The sequence below is a fragment of the Coenobita brevimanus genome, chromosome 101 (genome assembly GCF_032717465.1).
Source record: "Coenobita brevimanus isolate Jiangsu-jjx chromosome 101, ASM3271746v2, whole genome shotgun sequence".
Taxonomy (NCBI): Eukaryota; Metazoa; Arthropoda; class Malacostraca; order Decapoda; family Coenobitidae; genus Coenobita; species Coenobita brevimanus.
The window spans coordinates 56,002,203-56,023,368 of record NC_137054.1 but is presented as its reverse complement, the minus strand read 5'-3'; the positions used below and the strand labels follow the sequence as shown (position 1 = coordinate 56,023,368).

General features: G+C 43.4%; 1 protein-coding gene across 1 annotated transcript in view; it reads left to right on the top strand.

Moving 5' to 3' along the window:
* Positions 1–21,166, top strand: part of rsh (Rap GTPase activating protein radish) — a 126,722-nt gene that overhangs the window by 42,199 nt on the left and 63,357 nt on the right. Inside the window, exons 4-5 of the mRNA XM_080284535.1 lie at positions 4,138–4,410; positions 7,376–7,545. Of these exons, the coding sequence (XP_080140661.1) occupies positions 4,138–4,410; positions 7,376–7,545 (443 nt within the window). The remainder of the gene's footprint in view (positions 1–4,137; positions 4,411–7,375; positions 7,546–21,166) is intronic.

Genomic DNA, 21,166 nt, shown 5'->3' with positions numbered 1-21,166 from the left:
CAGTTGCTGCGCTGCCCGATAATTTGCTCCTGCAACAATGGGAAAAATTAAGAGACAAAATATCCCTTTAGAAAATTTCAATGGAAGTGAAACTGAAACGGGTCCATCTGTGACCCAGCTGCAACCATCTTGCCAAGTTTCATCCAAATCCTATTTCCAGTTTCGAGTGCGTTACACACACACACACACACACACACACACACACACACACACACACACACACACACACACACACACACACACACACACACACACACACACACACACACACACACACACACACACACACACACACATGTACACACACACACACACACACACACACACACACACACACACACACACACACACACACACACACACACACACACACACACACACACACACACACACACACGCACACACAAGAGTGCTCTCACTGTTTTATGAAAAATTTTCATTTAACAAGCGTCTGTATTCATAGCTTCTCAGAATATAATGTTTCATCAATAAGCAGAGTTATCGCCCCAGCAAAACCTTTTATTCCTGCAACGGAGCGGCATTTAACACATCGATTACTAATGCCTCACATCATTATTCTGCCTTTGTAGAGCTGCTTCACCGGTATAGCTCTGGCAAATATAAGTGTGTTTTACAATACCATGTGTGTGTGGGGGTAATCAAGTATGCCTTACACGGAACTCTCTACACAAGAAGGAGGAACTGAACGCTACTGAGTAATCATTTCCTGAATATTATTCTTGATCCCTGCTGTATGATTTTTAAAAAAATTATTGTCGATACCTCCACGTGACTTTATTTAGTTTAGAAGGAGCCCCATAAATTAAAAGGTTAGAAAAAAATCAGCATCAGGGCCAGAAGTACAATAACTGTCTTGCTAACACAGGACGGCCAGCCCAGCAGTGACCCTTGGCTTCAACGGCCTTACACGGAATGCCTACATCCACAATTTCTCCAAATCCATTTTTTCGCTCCTGAAAACTACTTTCAGTTGGTATCTGAAAATATTTCCAGTCTTCCTTTTCTTTAAGATTCCAACAGTTATGGCCATTACTCCTGTTTATTGCAGGAGGTTATTAGCATTCAAAACACATCTATCAGCGTCCAACCTATTGTTTCACGCATCCTTCCTGATGTTGAGCTGCCTTTACACCTCTCTCTCTCTCTCTCTCTCTCTCTCTCTCTCTCTCCATATTTCCCATCAAAAGCAAGCCTTTTTCATGTTCGACTTCTCGTCAGTGTCTGTCACCCAGGACCTGCCATCAGTCATTCCATTCCACTGACGGATGGTTGCTTCAGATGGCTTTGATCTCTTGTGTGAGATGCTTTCGATAATCTAACAAAACTCAGACAGTGAAACTACCTTCTTGTAGTTCTGGCCCCTGTTCAGTACTTTTACTCCAGCTATCCTGTATAACAAATCTATAATTGTGAAGTACAGCATTATTTTCCTTTCTCTGTAGCCATTATGGTTGGGTCATGAGAACTATTGTCGGAGGTTCACAGAGCATCTTGTGTGTGTGTGTGTGTGTGTGTGTGTGTGTGTGTGTGTGTGTGTGTGTGTGTGTGTGTGTGTGTGTGTGTGTGTGTGTGTGTGTATTCGTCCCAGCATTCTCCTTATTTTTTTTGTATCTGTCTCTTCGTTATACATCCTGTGAAGGTCAACTCTATTGTGACTGCCCTAACTTCATATATCTGACTTTGCAGGAAATATTTACCATGTTCTCTTAAATGCACAATTCACTCCTTCACTTTCCTACTTGCTTCAGTCTCTTTCCGACCAGTCTTTTCTATAATTATGTGATGGAATTGTTTTAGTGATTAAGCAAAAACTGGTTATTGTTAATGGCATCAAAATTTATGCTATCATCTGTCAGCTCTGCACAGTATTTCTTGACACTCTTCCTGTAAGTTCTTGTCCTGTTCGTAACCTGTTGAGGCATCACCTTACTCTTCTCTCCAAGGACAGGTCTGACTCGTCCATAGCGGAATACAGATCACCATACTCGGCCCTCCTGTGCATTCAGAAACAGCATTTTTTTTTTTTTTTTACAACTACACTACTTGGAAGTTGGCCACTGTATGCCTATCCCACTGAGGGGCACCACACTCTGCCACAGCAGACATGCAGTTTATTTATTCACTTATTTATTTATTTATTTTTACATTGTCAGCAGTCTCATACAACAATTTCCTCTCTGAATTTTGTTTCATTTACACAATTAGTCAGTTGGGGAAATGATTTCCCTAAACAGTTAAAACGAGGAGTGAACAGACATCTCGTACTAAACTGATCATGATTCAACATTATCTTCTTTTTCTTCTCTCCAGTCTCCAGAGTTGATTGTCTTCATGTTGGGCGCAACACCCAGTAACTGCTTGCCAGTATTAATCTTAACGCTATTGTTACAATTTTCCAAGAATACGCTTCCATACACAAGGAGTTTGATGATTTTTCTTTTTTACCTGTGCAACTCTTAGGATTAACCAGCTTGATAGGAGAGGGGCAGCGGGTCCCCTCCACCCGTCTTTCATAACCGCTCCTCTACCTTGCACCCCAACGTCCAACCTTGTTTCTGCTTTTTCATTCCCCTGCCCTTCCTTTCCTATCCACCTCTTGTCTTTTCTCCTCTGGCTCACTCCCACTCTTGCGTTAGCCATGGAGCGGCAGAAGACAGTATTGTTGCCATTGGTTAAGTCATGACTGGTTAACGGGTTTTGTCACAGTCCAGCCTTCGTATTGCCTGATTATGTTCTGAAGAACACAGTATATCGTTTATATTTCTGCGAGCAGCATAAACCCTGTAGCTCTTTACATCTACTTTTTTTCTTTTTTAAATACACAAAAAAGAAAGAACCAAAGAGTACAAGCCTACAAAGTACCGTAGTTTTTTACAGTAGTACAGTCAATAGGGACGGTTTCATATTTTTATGTCAGTCTACTCTCATATAATTAATTCCATTCCGTTAACTTGCTGTTAAGTAGAAGAATTTCCTCCTCGTCCCGAATTTAGTCATTGTATGTGGATAGCTGTGTGCTTAATGCTGTGTAATATACTGCTACGAGTGTGATTTCGAGGCATATACACTATTGCATTTGTAAAACCATCTTGATTACAAAACCACACTAATCATTACTCCAGCTGAACGAATTGTCTGATAAAAGGACAGGTGAAATTGTGTGTGTGTGTGTGTGTGTGTGTGTGTGTGTGTGTGTATTTACCATGTATTCTTCTCTCCAGTGTTATTGGTGTTGTCTTGTGTCCTTCCAGCTGCTTCCTGTGCTCGTATGTACAAGTGTTAAATTGTAGCTGCTGCTGCTGCTGCTGCTGTAGGCTTAGTTGGCAGTGGGGAGGATGGTGTGTTCAGGGCACAATCTATACAGCATTTCTGTTAGATTCTAGGTTAAATTGATGTCGGAAAGCAATTATGTCGTTTTTGCTCACTCTCAGTAATGTGGCGACAATAACCAATCAAATTAAAGTGTAACTTATATTGAGAGATATTTCTTTTCCAGTACATTTATATTTAGCAGATGATACAATGGTCACCATCCTCCTTGACCTGTTCTAGATCAGTAAAATACCAGTGGCTTCTTGACGTGATGTGTTGACGCTACAAGTAAAGCAAACTGTGCCATTGCTTACGTCTTCGATGTCACTCTAGACAAAATTGATTCTACCACTTTGTTATCCGCTATGGTGTTCAAGTCACACCATAGTTGCCTATCGTTACTGACCGTCATGTTGTGTCTTTCATCCTAATGACTCTGACGCTTCCATCCCCTACATTTCTCGATTCTCTCTCTCTCTCTCTCTCTCTCTCTCTCTCTCTCTTTTAAGCATTAAGTTTACTATTGCCTTTATTCTTTCTGAAAGACATTTCAGTCACTCTCGTGTTTCAGTCATGTATCAGTGCCTAAAAATCATCAGCTTCCTTCGAACGTGCTGTGCCGCCTCTAAAAATTAAGTCTGAACCATCAGCGCTTTCACTCACTTAACCGCTTTTTTCTCACACGTTTGCTTTACATCTTAAACATGTTGTTTGGTTTTAGCCCTTTCTTCCGCCTGCCACTCCTGATACCGTGGGCGTGGTGGTGGTGTCCGCGTGACTGAGGCCGCGTATGGTTCCTTGCAGAGGGCTCGCTCTACGACAACAACAACTACCATGAGGAGTGTCTGCGCTGCAACTCCTGCGGCCTCAACCTGACCGGACCCAACCAGACGAGGGCCAGACGCTACAAGAACCAGTTCCTCTGCGACCTTCACTTCGCCGACGTCGCCCTCATGGAGACTTCAGACTTTCTTCAGCAGTTACGTTCCTTCAAGCCACAGAGTCTTGGCTGCGCCGTGGCCAGAAGGAAATCATCGACCACTCTCATCTTTCCACTCCCGCCCCAGGCGTGTGCAGGTGAGGCAGTCACAGGAGTGTGCGGGGGGTGGGGAGGGGAGGGAGGGGGCTCTAAGTATGCATTAGTGGATGAATCCCAACAAATTTCTGTTGATCGCTTCTTTCTTAATTCAGGTAAGTGCCATCTAAGATTGTTTCAGGTTATTAACCCATTAACAAAATTGTAATTTCTAAGATGCAATCTACGTCTGTGATGATATTATGATAATGTGACTTACTAATTCTAAGTTTTCATGGCATTCTCTAATCTCTCTCTATTTCCTCATATCACACGTTACATACCTTGTCCATGTCTCAACGTCACTACAGCCTGGCATGGATCTGCAGCTCTGTTTGTGTTTGGCTTCCTCTCAATGTCTTCCTTACCCTACCCGCACCACCACACCCTACCCACACCACACCCTGCCCACACCACCACACCCTACCCAAACCACCACACCCTACCCAAACCACCACACCCTACCCACACCACCACACCCTGCCCACACCACACCCTACCCAAACCACCACACCCTACCCACATCACCACACCTACCCACACCACCACACCCTGCCCACATCACACCCTACCCACACCACTACACCTACCCACATCACCACACCTACCCACACCACCACACCTACCCACACCACCACACCCTACCCACACCACCACACCTACCCATACCACCACACATCCACACACCACCACACCCTGCCCACACCACCATACCTATCCACACCACACCCTACCCACATCACCACACCCTACCCACACCACCACACCTACCCACATCACACCCTACCCATAGCACACCTACCCACACCACCACACCCTACCTACACCACCACACCCTACCCACACCACCACACCTACCCACATCACCACACCCCACGCACACCACCACACCTTACCCACATCACACCCTACCCACACCACCACACCCTACCCACATCGCACCTACCCACACCACACCCTACCTACACCACCACACCCTAACCACACTACCACACCCTACCCACACCACCACATCTACCCATACCTCTACACCTACCCACATCACACCCTACCCACACCACCACACCTACCCACATCACACCCTACCCACACCACCACAGCCTACCCACACCACCACACCTACCCACATCACACCCTACCCACACCACCACACCTACCCACACCACCACACCTACCCACACCACCACACCCTACCCACATCACCACACCTACCCACACCACCACACCCTACCCACACCACCACACCTACCCATACCACCACAACCTACCCTCACCACCACACCTACCCACACCATCACACACTACCCACATCACCACATCCTACCCACACCACCACACCCTACCCACACCACATCTACCCATTCCACTACACCTACCCACATCACACCCTACCCGCACCACCACACCCTACCTACACCACCACACCTTAACCACATCACACCCTACCCACACCACCACACATACCCACACCACCACACATACCCACATCACACCCTACCCACACCACCACACCTTCCCACACCACCACACCTACCCACATCACCAAACCTACCCACATCACACCCTACCCACACCACCACACCTACCCACACCACCACACCTACCCACACCACCACACCTACCCACACCACCACACCTACCCACACCACCACACCTACCCACACCACCACACCCTACCCACATCACCACACCTACCCACACCACCACACCCTACCCACACCACCACACCTACCCATACCACCACAACCTACCCTCACCACCACACCTACCCACACCATCACACACTACCCACATCACCACATCCTACCCACACCACCACACCCTACCCACACCACATCTACCCATTCCACTACACCTACCCACATCACACCCTACCCGCACCACCACACCCTACCTACACCACCACACCCTAACCACATCACACCCTACCCACACCACCACACATACCCACACCACCACACATACCCACATCACACCCTACCCACACCACCACACCTTCCCACACCACCACACCTACCCACATCACCAAACCTACCCACATCACACCCTACCCACACCACCACACCTACCCACACCACCACACCTACCCACACCACCACACCTACCCACACCACCACACCCTACCCACACCACCACACCTACCCACACCACCACACCTACCCACATCACCAAACCTACCCACATCACACCCTACCCACACCACCACACCTACCCACACCACCACACCTACCCACACCACCACACCCTACCCACACCACCACACCCTACCTATCTTCAGCAGAGACTTTATATGTATGCGATTTCCCTCTCTACTTTAGTGCAGACTCTCCACCAACCCCACTCCCTCTCTCCACCAACCCCACTCCCTCTCTCTCCACCAACCCCACTCCCTCTCTCCACCAACCCCACTCCCTCTCTCTCCACCAACCTCACTCCCTCTCTCTCCACCAACCCCACTCCCTCTCTCTCCACCAACCCCACTCCCTCTCTCTCCACCAACCCCACTCCCTCTCTCTCCACCAACCTCACTCCCTCTCTCTCCACCAACCCCACTCCCTCTCTCCACCAACCCGACTCCCTCTCTCTCCACCAACCTCACTCCCTCTCTCTCCACCAACCCCACTCCCTCTCTCTCCACCAACCCCACTCCCTCTCTCTTCACCAACCCCACTCCCTCTTTCCACCAACCCCACTCCCTCTCTCCACCAACCCCATTCCCTCTTTCCACCAACCCCACTCCCTCTCTCCACCAACCCTACTCCCTCTCTCCACCAACTCCACTCACTCTCTCTCCACCAACCCCACTCCCTTCCTCCACTTAGCCACACACTTCTTCACCACCTCTCCCCTCTCATTTTACCACACTCTCTGTTTCTTGTAGTTCAAGACTAACCCACTCTCTGCCACCCCACTCCCTTTCTCCACCAGCCCCTCTCACCCCTCCCACTCCCCCCACCTCTGCCCCAGACGAGTTCTGCTCCGGGTACCCCCACAACTTGCTGCCCACGCCCGGCTACTGGATTGAGTGTGCTGGACAGACGGTACCGGACGACACCATCTGGGACGAGTCCGAGCCCGAGCTGGAGGACGCCTCGCCGCAGAGCGACCACCCGGAGAAGGCCGACCAGAATATCCAGGTGACGCAACGCCTTGGTTTGGGTCAGCAAGAACTACATAGTCTCTGGAGATCTTACTGATATTGTAGATACTGTTACTAGTATTATTTTTAGGGGAGGGGGAAGATCTAGAAGGCTGGCATTCCAAGGCCATGCGAGATAGAGACTTGAAATTTTCAGAGGTGATGTATCTTGTTTGGAAGCTTCTTTAGCACATTTTTTTTTTCTCCTAGCACTACCGCCGCACTAGCGCCCTCTGTTATTTTTTTCAGTTTTTGCTCTCTGGTGCAGCAAAAACTACTGAATCGATTACATTGCAACCTTTGCAGTATGTAGTGGTCAACATATACTGGTGCTCCTGGGTACTGATGGTGACATCCAACAAATGCTTTTTAAGATACTGAGGGAAAATCAAAATGGCTGCCTCAGGCCTGAAAATGCCAATCGGAAAGTATTTGGCCAATTTTGACCAAAGTCGGTGGAAATGTAGCGGGTCATGAGTGAACATGATCTGCACAGTATGAATGACCGTGACCTTGATCTCAAGGTCACAGGTCAAAATCCGTAAAAAAATTTGAATCATACCATAAGTCCCTTATTATTAGGTCAACAATTAAAACAAAAGTATTTTCATCTGGAATGTCAAGTTCTTTGAATATTGCTTCAGCAGTTTACGAATTCTAGTTATTATTATTATTATTATTATTATTATTATTATTATTATTATTATTGTTATCATTATCATTATTATTATTACTATTATTATTATTATTATTATTATTATTATTTTTATTATTATTATTATTATTATGATTATGATTATGATTATTATTATCATTATTATTATTATCATCATCATGATGATGATGATGATCATCATCATCAGTGTTACTATAATAATAATAATAATAATAATAATAATAATAATAATAATAATAATAATAATTATTATTATTATTATTATTATTAGTAGTAGTAGTAGTAGTAGAAGTGTTAGTAGTAGTAGTAGTAATGTTGAGGCTTTGTTGTGTATCACTTTGGTTTGTATGCTGCTGTATATGGCTAGATGTATAGCCACTCTATGATATAATTGCAAGAAAGTGTAGTGTACTTGCTGAGCTTTCCTGTAGTGATCTGATCCGAGTGTTGGCCAGCCCAGCCACCCTGCCTGTCACATGTTATCACGCTATATTCCCTTGCCTCTCTCCCAGCGGCTTAGTACCGTTCACAAGGCAGCTGCACACCGAGACAGGAGGACGTACTCTGCCTACTGTACTATCAGTAAATTTTCAAGGCGTCGTGGAGGAGTTTTAAACCAGAGTTCCTGTGTTTGTCTCTCGTTAGTCAGCTCCTGCCAAACTTAACCTGGCTGTGTTGTCGTCATCATCATCATCAGCAGCAGCAGAAGCAGTAGTAGCTGTGGTTGTATTGCAATAGCCAATGCCCTTGTTAGGCACAGGATAATCCACAGGTATACATGGAGAGTGATAAGGGGATGGGAGGTGAGTTAGATGAACGGCAGACAATGACTGATTGTGTGTGTGTGTGTGTGTGTGTGTGTGTGTGTGTGTGTGTGTGTATGAAGATGAAGGTATGAGATGATTTATGCATGACAAGAGAGTGCACAGAAGTGTGGGGAGTGGATTCTCTGAGCACCACATACGAGTAGTAGTGTATGAAAATAGAAGTACAAAAGCAATGGATGTAGAGAGATAGAATGCAAGGGGAGGCAACTGCTATGAAGAGAGTAGAAAGGTTGCAGGAGCAAAATAGTGTGGACTACAAGAGAGAAACAGAGAAACGACTAATTTAGATATGATGTGGAATAAATGGAAGCGGTGGAAGGTATGTGTAAAGTATTCACAGAAGACATCTGTGCAACATGTAAGATGCTGGAGTGATTAGCAAATGTACTGGGTCATGGGTGAACGGAACAACGTGGTGGAATGTAAAGGTGAAACGACTTTGGAGGAGACAAGGAAAGCATGTATTGATTGGTTGGGAAGCAGAAGAATGGAGGATATGGAGAGAAAGAAAACAAGGATTTGTGTTGAAAAAAGAGAAGTGAAGACTAGTAAGAAAGGGGGTAAGAAAGAAAGAGACGAATGAGGAGGTTGGAAATCTGAGTGGCTGAATGGTCAGTGTTGTTAACTGTGAAGCTGCCGACCCGTTAGCGCCAGGGTTCGAATCCTGGTGTGGGCAGCTGGCATCACTTGACTCAGGTGTCCATACACCCTTCTTAGGCTGGTAGGCAATATGAGTACCTAGGGTAACACCTAGGGGGATAACTGTGGTAACATGGAATGTGCAGTGGCCTTTTATCTCAGGATATTGGGCGTAACCCGCCAAAGGCTTAAAGGCCTGCCGGTAATTTACAGAGATGAACACCGCGGCTAAGCTCCTCACGGCGTCAACCCTTTACCATTTTTCAAAAGAGATCAAGAAAGTAACACGGAGTGATATGGGAAGCAGTAGAGGGTGAAATATGAAAATGGTGAAGTACTGACGGAGAAGAGATAAAATGATTAGCTGGAGACGATATTTTAAGAAACCGACACAACGAAAATAGCGCAGGTTGAGGAATGGCTGAGAAAACTATGGAAGAGAGAGGAGGAGGGGATTTGTAGGATGGAAGCATGTGAGGCACTGATGAAAACGAAACTGGAGAAGGCACAAGGAATTAATGGAGTGCATGGTAAAAAACTGAAATGCGGAGGAGAGTGCATGAACTAATGGATAAGGAAAGTGTGCAGATTAACCTGGGAGTCAGGTAGAGTTCCAGGGAACTGAAGTCTGGAGTACAAAGTAGTACAAAGGAAAGCAAACAGCAACAGACCTTACTGTATGGTCCTTTCGAAACTGTTTGTTACAGAGTATACTATACGAGATGTACTTCTACAAGCTGAAGGATAAGAACAGTAAAGCAAAAAAGTTCCCCCCCTCTTCAAACCCTCCAGTAAAATCTGGCAGGAAAAAGTGAGAAAACCACCGTGCAGCATGGAAAAAATGGCATGGAAATTTCATAGGAAAGACTGAAAAGGAAAAAAGTTACATTCTGTAATACGTTATCTATATGCTACCAGTTTGAATAACGTGAAAGAGAAATTAGTAAAGTAAAATTAATAATCAAATAAATAACTAAATAAAGGATTACATTATGTACGGGTACGCTGAGTTAACGGGGCGTCTATAGACACATCGTGGAAATTGCACAGTGCACAGTGTGGATGTTCGGGGGTGGTGCAGCAGCCTTGCCTGGGGCTTTTAAAGTAGGCAGCAGTCAGTCAGGCCCCAGCTCCGTTCACTCCACTGAGACAAGGAACTTTCCCATGTGGGACAAGCACTCAAGTTACCTCTTGAAGCAGTGACTCCTGGTACATTATAAAAATCCCGATGGTGGTCACTTAACTAAGAGAGACCCTCAGTGATCCACAGCCCATCACAGGTGGAAAGTAAGGGTAGTGACCGTTAACTTAGGGCTATCTGTGCATATCCTAGGCTATACTATAGCCTACTATAGCCTACTATATAAGTATACTATACTTACATTTAATAAATTGATCCAGGATCTAATATATATATATATATATATATATATATATATATATATATATATATATATATATATACACACACACACACACACACACACACACAACTGTCTCATTCAGGAGTAAGCATATTAAGTTGGGGGTTAAATGACATACTTATCCAAGTGACCTGTAAAAGGTAGTACTGTATTACAGTTTACTACTGTACATTGGAGGACAATTTGTTCCATAAATTTACAACTCTATTAAAGACGAAATGCTTAGCTTCATGAGACTGAAATCATTTGCCAGTTATTTTATGCCAGTTGCCACTTGTATAATTCGAGTGATCTATTGTGAAGTATTTATCGACTGCAATGTTATCATGTCCTTTGAAAATATTGAATACTTAAATTAAATCTCCTCGTAACCTCCATTTAGTTTGGGTAATGAGTTTCAGGGCTTCTAAACGTTCCTCGTATGGTTTATTTTTCAGTCTAATTATCATCTTTGTCATCCTTCTCTGTACTCTGTCAAGTTTCTTCATATCCTTTTTATAGTACGATGAGCAAAACTGAAGGCAATACTCCAGGTGCGGTCATACTGAGGAATTATACAAAGTGAGGATGATATTATTGGATTACTATTCAAATGCTCTACCCATGAATCCAATCAGTTTATTGGCTTTTTTACAGCTTCTGTACATTGTTTGCTTGGTTCGTTTGTTATTATAACTCTTACCGGTAAATCTTTTTCATGGGTTACCTATTAAGTTGGACATTATGTTATCACCAGAGATGGGCACCGCAATCTAAAATTCAACTCCGCAGTCACAATTCCGCAACCTCTGACCCTAACTTTCCGCTACCGCAATTCCGTAATAAACTTATTAACTTAGAATGTGCAGTTCCGCTACCTCGATACCGCAACTACAATAGTTTCACAGTTTTCAATACAAAGTGCGCAAACAAGGGGTAAATCGATTGGTAATGTAGTGAATTATTGTATTTATAATCTATTTATAATTGGTCTATTAATTTCCCACAGTGACACTTATAACTAATCATGCACAACTGTACATGATTAGCTATGAGTGCCAACAAATTTGCTGCCATGCTGGCTTATAGTGTATTGTATCATATCGTATCAATCATTCCTCCTGGTATTGGCCATCCCTCCTGCTGACTGATGCAGCGACGCCTTGCCTGGAGCCACTGCTGGCCGGGAATCCTGTTCAAGGATGATATGAGTCATGCTGTAGCCTGTACTGACACCGACCACCACGTGGGAGATTGCGGACAGGAATGCGATTGCGGGAGTACTTCTACAACGCAATACCACAAGTTTTGGACGAGTTTGTCGCAATTGAAATTCCGCAACTGAAATCATGCTGTCCGCTCTTGTGGAAATTGCGGATCATGGAAGTGATTGCGGAGGTGCCCAGCTGTGGTTATAACTAGCTCTTATATTTTTACCGTCAATGTTTTGTACTTTACATTTATTAATATTGCTACGTCCCTGTTCCACACAGCACAGGCTCCAACAGCAGTAGTTCAGTATAGGAGGACATTGTATATAGATAGATAGATCTTTATGATGATGGGAGGGTCCATTACCTACTGATTTATCAGATCCCATGATGTCTACGTTCGCCTCCTGTTATGCTTGTCTTTTCTCCAGAAAAAAACTTGCTGCATCACCAAGCAAACGACCGAGACGGGCAGAGCCAACAGTATTCAAGTGTAGTCCATCATTCGCAAATAGTATTACCTGCTCGTAAAACTGATTCCAAGTGTCGATGAACTCAACTCCTTTCTGTATGCAAAGTGATTTGACTGTTATTTATACTAAATACTTTACTGAAGAAGGCATTCCCTGCATGAATCCTTGGGAGTATGCCTGAAATGAAATATTGTTAGTTTTCTCCTTATAGTGTTGGATCATCTATCTGTACTTCACCGTCAGCTCCTCTGATTAGGTTCGCACGACATCATTGGTACCTGTATGAATGATTACATGGCGGTCATTTTCCGCATTCTCAAAAAGGTCATCCACAGTTTCTGTTACGTCATCTACTCCTGCACCTGGAATACAAAAATGCTTTCGTTTAGAGGGTGCCCCTTATGCAAAGGGAACGGGGATAAAGAAGTGTGTAGCAGCCACAGGGGTATTGGTCTTCACACAGTACTCGTAGACAAAGTTAAGGAGAAAACTAAAGAATTACTTGGAAAAGAACAAGGTTTTTTTTAGAATGAGTAGGGGATGTGTAGAGCAGATAATCTGAGCTGCTTAGTGGAAAAGTATTTAGAGAAGGGAAGGATGATGTATGCTGCCTTCCTGTAAGCAAAGTGATTTGACTTACTTATACTAAATGCTTTACTGAAGAAGCCATTCCCTGTATCAATCCTTGGGAGTATGCCTGAAATTAAAATATCGCTAGTTTTCTCCTTGAAAGGTCGGATCATCTTCAGCACAAAGTAGACAGACAAGGAATATGGCAAGTGCCGAATATATATATATATATATATATATATATATATATATATATATATATATATATATATATATATATATATATATATATATATTGGTACACGGTGGGGACGCTCATCATCCACCCACTTAGTGTAGTGGTACTCTGTTTTTAGGGTAGCTCTACATTGAATGGCAAGCCAAATGATTTCCTGTAAACCAGGAAAGCCTTTACAACGCTGGGTGGTAACCTTATAACTAACCAACACGTGTTCCATACGTGACAACAAGAGGGTTGGCGGAGGGTTAGTGTCCTTCCCCGGAAAACAACTAACTAGAAATACGAAGAAGAAGCCTCAGACCAGGACTGACCAAAAGGTGACGACTAAAGACCGAACAAAGGACATGATACGGATAGCTACATGGAATGTAAGGGGGTGCAAATGACAAGGTGATAGAAAGAGATTGTCCAGGTGCTTGAGGGTGCGAAAGTAGATGTATGTGGATTAACTGAAACTAAATGGAGAGGAGAGAGTGTGAGAGAATGGGAGTATGGATGGGGTATATGTGAAGGAGTAGGTGAGAATGAGAAGGCAAAAGAAGGAGTGTGTATTGTGAGTAACAGATGGAAGGAGAATATAAGAGAGTATGGATCAGTTGACTCAAGGGTTGCCTGGGTAAGATTGAAAGTAGGACTACAAATGTGGGCGATTGTGTGTGTGTGTATGTGCCAACACAAGATCGTGCAAGCAGAGTGAGAGAAGAGTTCTGGACAAATGTGGAAGCGTGAATGGAAAAGTTTGAAAGGAATAAGAGAGTGTTTTTGATTGGAGATATGAATAGAAAAGTAGGGAATGTGAAGGTGGATGGAGTAGTTAGTGAGTGGAGTGTGCTGAGATGGATGACAATGGCAGTGCTTTAGTGGACATTTGTGCCGGGAGGGGGTTGGTGATAACTAATACCATCTTCAGGCACAAAATGATCCGCAGGTATATGTGGCGATTGATGAGAAGGGTAGGTGGTGAACTGAAAGAATGGAAGGCAATGCTTGACTGGGGGGAGGAGGTAGCTCAGTCGGTAGAGAGGTGGCTTGCAGTCCTACCGGACCCAGGTTCAAATCTCCGTTGGGTCAGGGAACAGTTTAATGATTTTAATATAATGAAAACAGACTTTACTGATCTACCAAAAGATCCGCCAACATGTCATGAAAATACCCCCGCTAATACCAATACACCAGTCCTGTATGAGACAGCCATAGCGTGTATTCAATATGGACGGTGGGTGTTAGCACCGAAGTGGTGACATGTAGAGGTGTATGGAATGTAGGAAAGACTACTGGGCCTTGGGAGCAGGCTGTGAAGCCTGTGCCCAGAGTCAGACACATAAAAAAACATGCAGGGGCCTCGGCTGGGTGTGGGACAGGGGGACGTGTCCCCTCCACTTTCTGGAGCCTGGGGGACAGAGTATCTTTTGTCCCCCTCCCGCCACTTTTCTAGGTGAAATTTTTCAGGATGAATAGTTTTATGCCATTTTTCTTTTTTTTTCATGAATGGAAAAATCCTTTCTTTACAGTACAGTACAGTTCAGGTGATATGAAAATCATTCCCTTCTGAGTGGGGCAGGTCGAGTGGTCACCTGAGTCAAGGATTAAGAGGGGTTATTGGTGTAATTTTCCCACACAATGGTAAACAATTATTAAAAGGTAGTCTTTTCTCTAGACCCTTATACAATAAAATCTTGTGTTTGTATTGTACATATATTTACCTTCACACTACAAAAATGCTCCACCGGTGGCCAGGGAGCTACGCCCCCCCGGACCCCTCCCCCCTGCGGTGTGCACAAAGTAGTATGATGCCTATTGTGTCCCCCCTACTTTTGCAGACGAAACGAAGCCCCTGTGGTTTTGTGTGTGTGGATGAAAGGATGAGAAAGTGTGTAATGGATGCAAGAGTATATAGAGGTTGGGGGAGTGGACTTTCGGACCACCACTTGATGTGGTCAGGATAAAGATACAAATGAAATGGAGAAATAGATGATGGAAAGGACAGGAGGAAGTAGTTCATACAAGGAGGGTGGAAAAGTTACAAAAGGATGGAAAAAAAAAAAGTCAGAATATAAGAGGGAAGTGGAGGAGCGATTGGATAAATATAGATTGAGGTAGACGAGGGACGTGGAAGGTGTGTGCAAGATATTCACAGAAGAAATCTGTGCAGCATGTGAGGTGGTGTGAGGGATGAAGACAAGACGAAAGGTGTGCAGGGAACAGCATAGTAGAGTGAAGAGATGAGAGAGGCTGTGGCACAAAAGAAGAAAGCATAGAGTGAGTGGATGAGAAACAGGGGCGTGGAAGAAGTTGAGAGACAGAAGAGAGAGTTATATGTAGTGAGAAAGAGAGAGGTGAAAAGATTAGTAAGAGAAAGAAGAGAGTGGATGAGGAATTTGGAAGGAACTTGAGTGTAAAGTGGAGGGAAAGTAAGATATGTTCAGGAAATAGGTAAAGAGAGTTAGACAGGGTGCCAATAAGTTAGTCGGGGAGTGAAAGATAAAAATGGTAGATTACTAGTGGAGAAGGGAGAAAAAGTGAGTAGATGGAGAGAACACTTTAAGGAATTGTTGAACATAGAGAATGAAAGTAATGCGAGTATAAGTGGCTGAGGAATGGCTGGGAGAAGGAGGGAGGTGAGAAGACAGGAAGAAATCAATAGGATGGAAGTTGTGGAATCAATGACGAAAGTTAAAATGGGGAAAGCCCCAGGAATTGATGGAGTGTGTGGTGAAATGCTGAAGCATGGGGGAGAGATAGTAGTAGAATGGATGTGGAAGATGTACAGATTGGCCTGGGAGGAAGGTAGAGTCCCGGATGATTGGAAGTCAGGTAGGCTGTAATTATTCCCCTGTACAAAGGAAAAGGGGAAGAAGGAGTGTGTGGTAATCACAGGGGCATTTGTCTTCTTAATGTAATAGGAAAAGTATACAGTAGGATACTTACTGACAGAGTTAAGGAAATAACAGAAGAATTAGTTGGAGAAGAACAGGGAGGCTTTAGGAAGGGAAGGGGTTGTGTTGATCAGATATTCATTCTTAGATCTTTAGTGGAAAAGTTTCTAGAGAAGGGAAAGAAGTTGTACGCGGCCTTCATGGATCAGGAGGAAGCATATGACAGGGTGGATAGACAAGGATTGTGGAAAGTATTAAGAATATATGGAGTAGATGGGAAGCTGCTGAAGGCTGTGAAGAGTACAGTATGTATGGGGGTGCTAAGGCTGCAGTGCGTGTGGCTAGTGAACTGAGTGAATTTTTCTATCTGAAAGTTGGACTGAAACAAGGATGTGTCATGTCTCCATGGTTGTTCAATCTGTATATGGATGGGGTTAGAGAGGAGACAAGTGCTCGTGAGCCCTTCGGGCCTCTCGCACTTGCTCCTGTGGAGGGCTCTCACGTTTATGTACTCTTCTAGTGTAGTGTTGTCACTTCGATATTTTGCAGCTAACCAATTGATCGTGTTATTTGCAGCTTCGGGAATGGAACCCAGTTTATTTTATTTCTATCTCTGGGCAAAAAATTCTACGGAGATCCTATGCCTGGCTTCGGGAGCAGCGTTTTTTGGTCAAAATGTGATCCCTCATTAAATATAGTAAAAGTTTTTCAGTCGTGATGAGACCAAGTTTTTTTCGCATCAGCGAATTTCTTACGATTTTTGTGCCAATTTTGGTGAATGTGTAGTCTCGGCTGCCCAAAATACACACACACACACACACACACACACACACACACACACACACACACACACACACACACACACACACACACAAGGCTAGTGCTATAGTATATTAGATACAAGGTAGGGTAGTGGATGTTGGAGCGGCCATAGTGAGAGAGGGCAGTGTTTGGAAACTCCCTGTACTGTTGATTTGCAGATGATACTGTGTTTTTAAGTGAAGAGGAAGGGGAGCTGCAAGGCCTGGTAGATGAGTTTGGGAGAGTGTGTGAGAAACAGAATCTAAAGGTGGATTTAGGAAAGAGTAAAGTTATGGTCTTCGAGAGAAATGAAGTCAGTGAATATACAGTGAAGTTGGATGAGGAGGAAATGGAAAATATGAGTACGTTTAAGTACTTGGGTAATGTGATGAGTAAGGATGGAAGTTTGGAGGGTGAAGTGCATGAAAGAATACAACAGGGAAGAAAGGTTGCTGGTTCCTTCAAAGCAATGATAAGAAACAGGGAAGTGAGCATGGAAGTGAAAAAGCTACTACATGACAGTATTGTGATACAAACTCTAACTTATGGAAGCGAAGCTTGGACCTTGTTGGAAGGACAGAATTGAAGAGAGAGAGCAGTGGAAATGAGTTATTTGCGAGGACCATGTGGAGTCACATGAAGAGACAGACTGACAAATGAGGAAGTGAAGGAGCATTATGGTGTGGATGTGAATGTGATGGGAAGCGTTAGGAGAAACACACTGAGGTGATTTGGCCATGTGGAGAGGATGGAGAGTAAGAGACTGACGAGGAAAATGTATGTGAGTGAGGTGGAAAGGGAGAGATGGAGGCGGAGGCCAAGGATGATATGGAAGGATGGAATGGAGAGGTATATGAGAGAAGTGGGTGTGAGCTGGGAGCAGGGCAATGAAATGGCGGGGACAGGGCGACATGGAGGCGACTTGTTTGTGGCCACCTCTTGTGGGATTAAGGCGTCTGGCAATAGATAGATAAATGTACAGTACACACACACACACACACACACACACACACACACACACACACACACATATATATATATATATATATATGAGAACATTTCAAAAATTATTCCTGTTGCATCATCAATCTTTTCTGCAAGTTTTGACCAGTTTGTCAAAGGCATCTAAACCCAAGTTTCTCATTAAGAAAAACAAATTAAGAAAAACAAATTTATGTCGATGTTCATGGAAAACATATTCATTGTTTTGTGTTTTTACGAACAAGCGAGTGCAGCGAACGAAGCGAGCAAGGGTAGCGATGTGGTGTTTACGTTTGGCTGAGAAATAAGCGGACCAACCCGACACGACCCAGCCTGGCCCGACTCGACACTGTCTCACCACGGTGGTTTTCAGAGGCTAATAACTTTTCTACTATGTGAGATAGATAAGAGATTCTCTCAATAGGTGGTAGGTGCATTCAATGAATTTTGTTTTGAGCTGATATTTACTCATGAGACCAAGGAACCTCTTGGAATCCCAGCTTTCCAAGGGAATGTACTGAGGACTTCAACTGATATGCGCCACTGTGAAATCGTTACACTATGTTTGCTTGGATGAATTTTCCTGTTGTAACACTATGTGTTCTTGAATGAATTTTAACAGTTAAATATCGGATATTAAGCTCAATTTTACATGAACGTTTATCTATGTTTAGGGGGTGAAATCAGCAAGGGTAATCGCCCCATTTCTGGATTTTATCATTCGATCAACAGCCAAGCATTTACCAACGCAGTTCGTTATCACGGCAAGTCGGAAGCACAGAACTGAACTTTGCGCGTTTGATAAATGCTACGGTGCCTCGCTATATTCACATCCAGAGTGAGTGAGAGAGGGAAAACGTGAGAAAGTAAATATTATAGCTCAATTATTCTTCTGTTATTGTTCAACTACAGAACCAGAACTGTTGAAAGTTTACGCCAAGACGAAATTATGATGATAGGCGAATGTACAAATGCTCTCCCGTTCGTCACGCGTTTACAAAGAGCACTTTACTGGTAGTATGAATTATTTTTTACCTTTTGGTAACAACTGATAATGCAGCGAGGATATTCGTGTCACATTGCAACGATGGGACTTCGTTGGCAGTGTATCACTATATAATCAAAATGTTCAATAATATAATCGATTTTCTTGACTCTCGCGTGTAATTACTAGCAAACATATTTATTGTCATTATAATAGTTACTAAAATTGACGGCAACTGATTTATATTAATATTCATTTACTTGGCAGTAAAAATATCTTCAGAATTATACCAAAGAGAATTGATACTAACATCATATTTCAGCCCACTGAATAAGATGGTTGCCCTCGCCTGATTTAGAGGATGAAGTGCATGAAATGATACGGCGGGGAAGAAAAGTTGCTGGTTCACCTAGAGCAGCGATAAGAAATAGGAAAGTGAGTCTGGAAGTTAAAAAAAAAAAAAAAAAAGAAAGTCACTACGTAACAATATCATCCCCCCAAAAAAAACGTATAGATGTGAATCTTTGACTCTGTAGGAAGGCCACAAGTCAAGAGTAAGGAGAGTTGAAATGAGTTACTTGAGAGGTGCAGGTGGGGTCACGTGAAGACGGACAGGTAATTAGGAAGCGAAGAAGGGTTGTTAAGTTAATATGGCTATACTGGAAAGCACTGAAGGACGTACCTATAGATCACTGGTTCTTAACATTTTTGCCGCTGTTTCCCCTTGGCACACCAAGATAGGCTGTTGTTACCCATCCTACTTAAACAGGGAAAAAAGGTAGAAACACGTATTGGTACTGGTATTGTATTTTACAAGTGATTCTACATGCAATAGAAGGAAGTCAGTAAATGGTTTTCAAGTACATTAAATTTATTTATTTGCCATAGAACATACACTTGGTCAGACAACAAGTGTGATGCACGAAACAGTTATTTCTTTAATCAGTTTTTCTAGGTGTGGCTTAGTTAGAGGCAATACGCATCGCATGTCATAGTCAATATGCATTCTATTTTTGGCCTTTTTAATTTAGCACAGTGGTATGTAGCTGCAATAGGCATCAGAATCTTGTGTGCTCACTATGATAGAATGGTGTAGGCCTATCCCTTACCATGCTTTACCCAGACAGTAGTCAGAGCCTGCTCGTGATAATCTTTTTATTCTCTTATGAATAAAGAAAAGAAATAATTGTTGTCCCGATTTTAGCCCCAGGTTAAGAAGCACTGCTACAGATGACATGGCTAGATGGAGAGAAGGAAGAATGAGAGGTGAACTAAGAGAGTCTGTGTGAGAGAGATGGAGGGTGGCAAAGGAAAGGGGCGACCGAGGATGAGATAGACGGATGGGGAAAGACCTTTATGAATGACGGGGATGTGAGATGAAGAGCGGGCAGCCTGATAATGGAGGACAGGATGATATAAAGGCGATTTGTCTGTGGCCATTCCTTACAGGATGAAGATGTCTTCCGATACAGATATCATTAAACTAATATAATGTGTTGACCGTATTATTATTATTATTATTATTATTATTATATCATTATTATTATTATTATTATTATTATTATTATTATTATTATTATTATTATTATTATTATTATTATCATTGTCGTTGTTGTTGTTTCGTAGTTTTTGTTATTATTATCTGTACTCTTATTATCTGTACGGATTGTTAATTGCAATATTTCAAAGGCTATTTGACTTAGAACTGTCTGTCTCTCTCAGCCAAATATGGTGGTACTCCATCAAGCTGATGGCCAGCTATTATCCACAACACACAAGTGAGTCAGCCAGGCTATCTCAAGAACAGCTTAATCTAGGAAGCTGAAACCTTACTATAAAAAGAAAGAAGAAAAAAAAAAGCCTTAAGGACGCCGCAGGGCTGGAGGTAGTTGGGTTGCAACAGGTGTATTGCATCACCTGCCGTGAACACTTGACA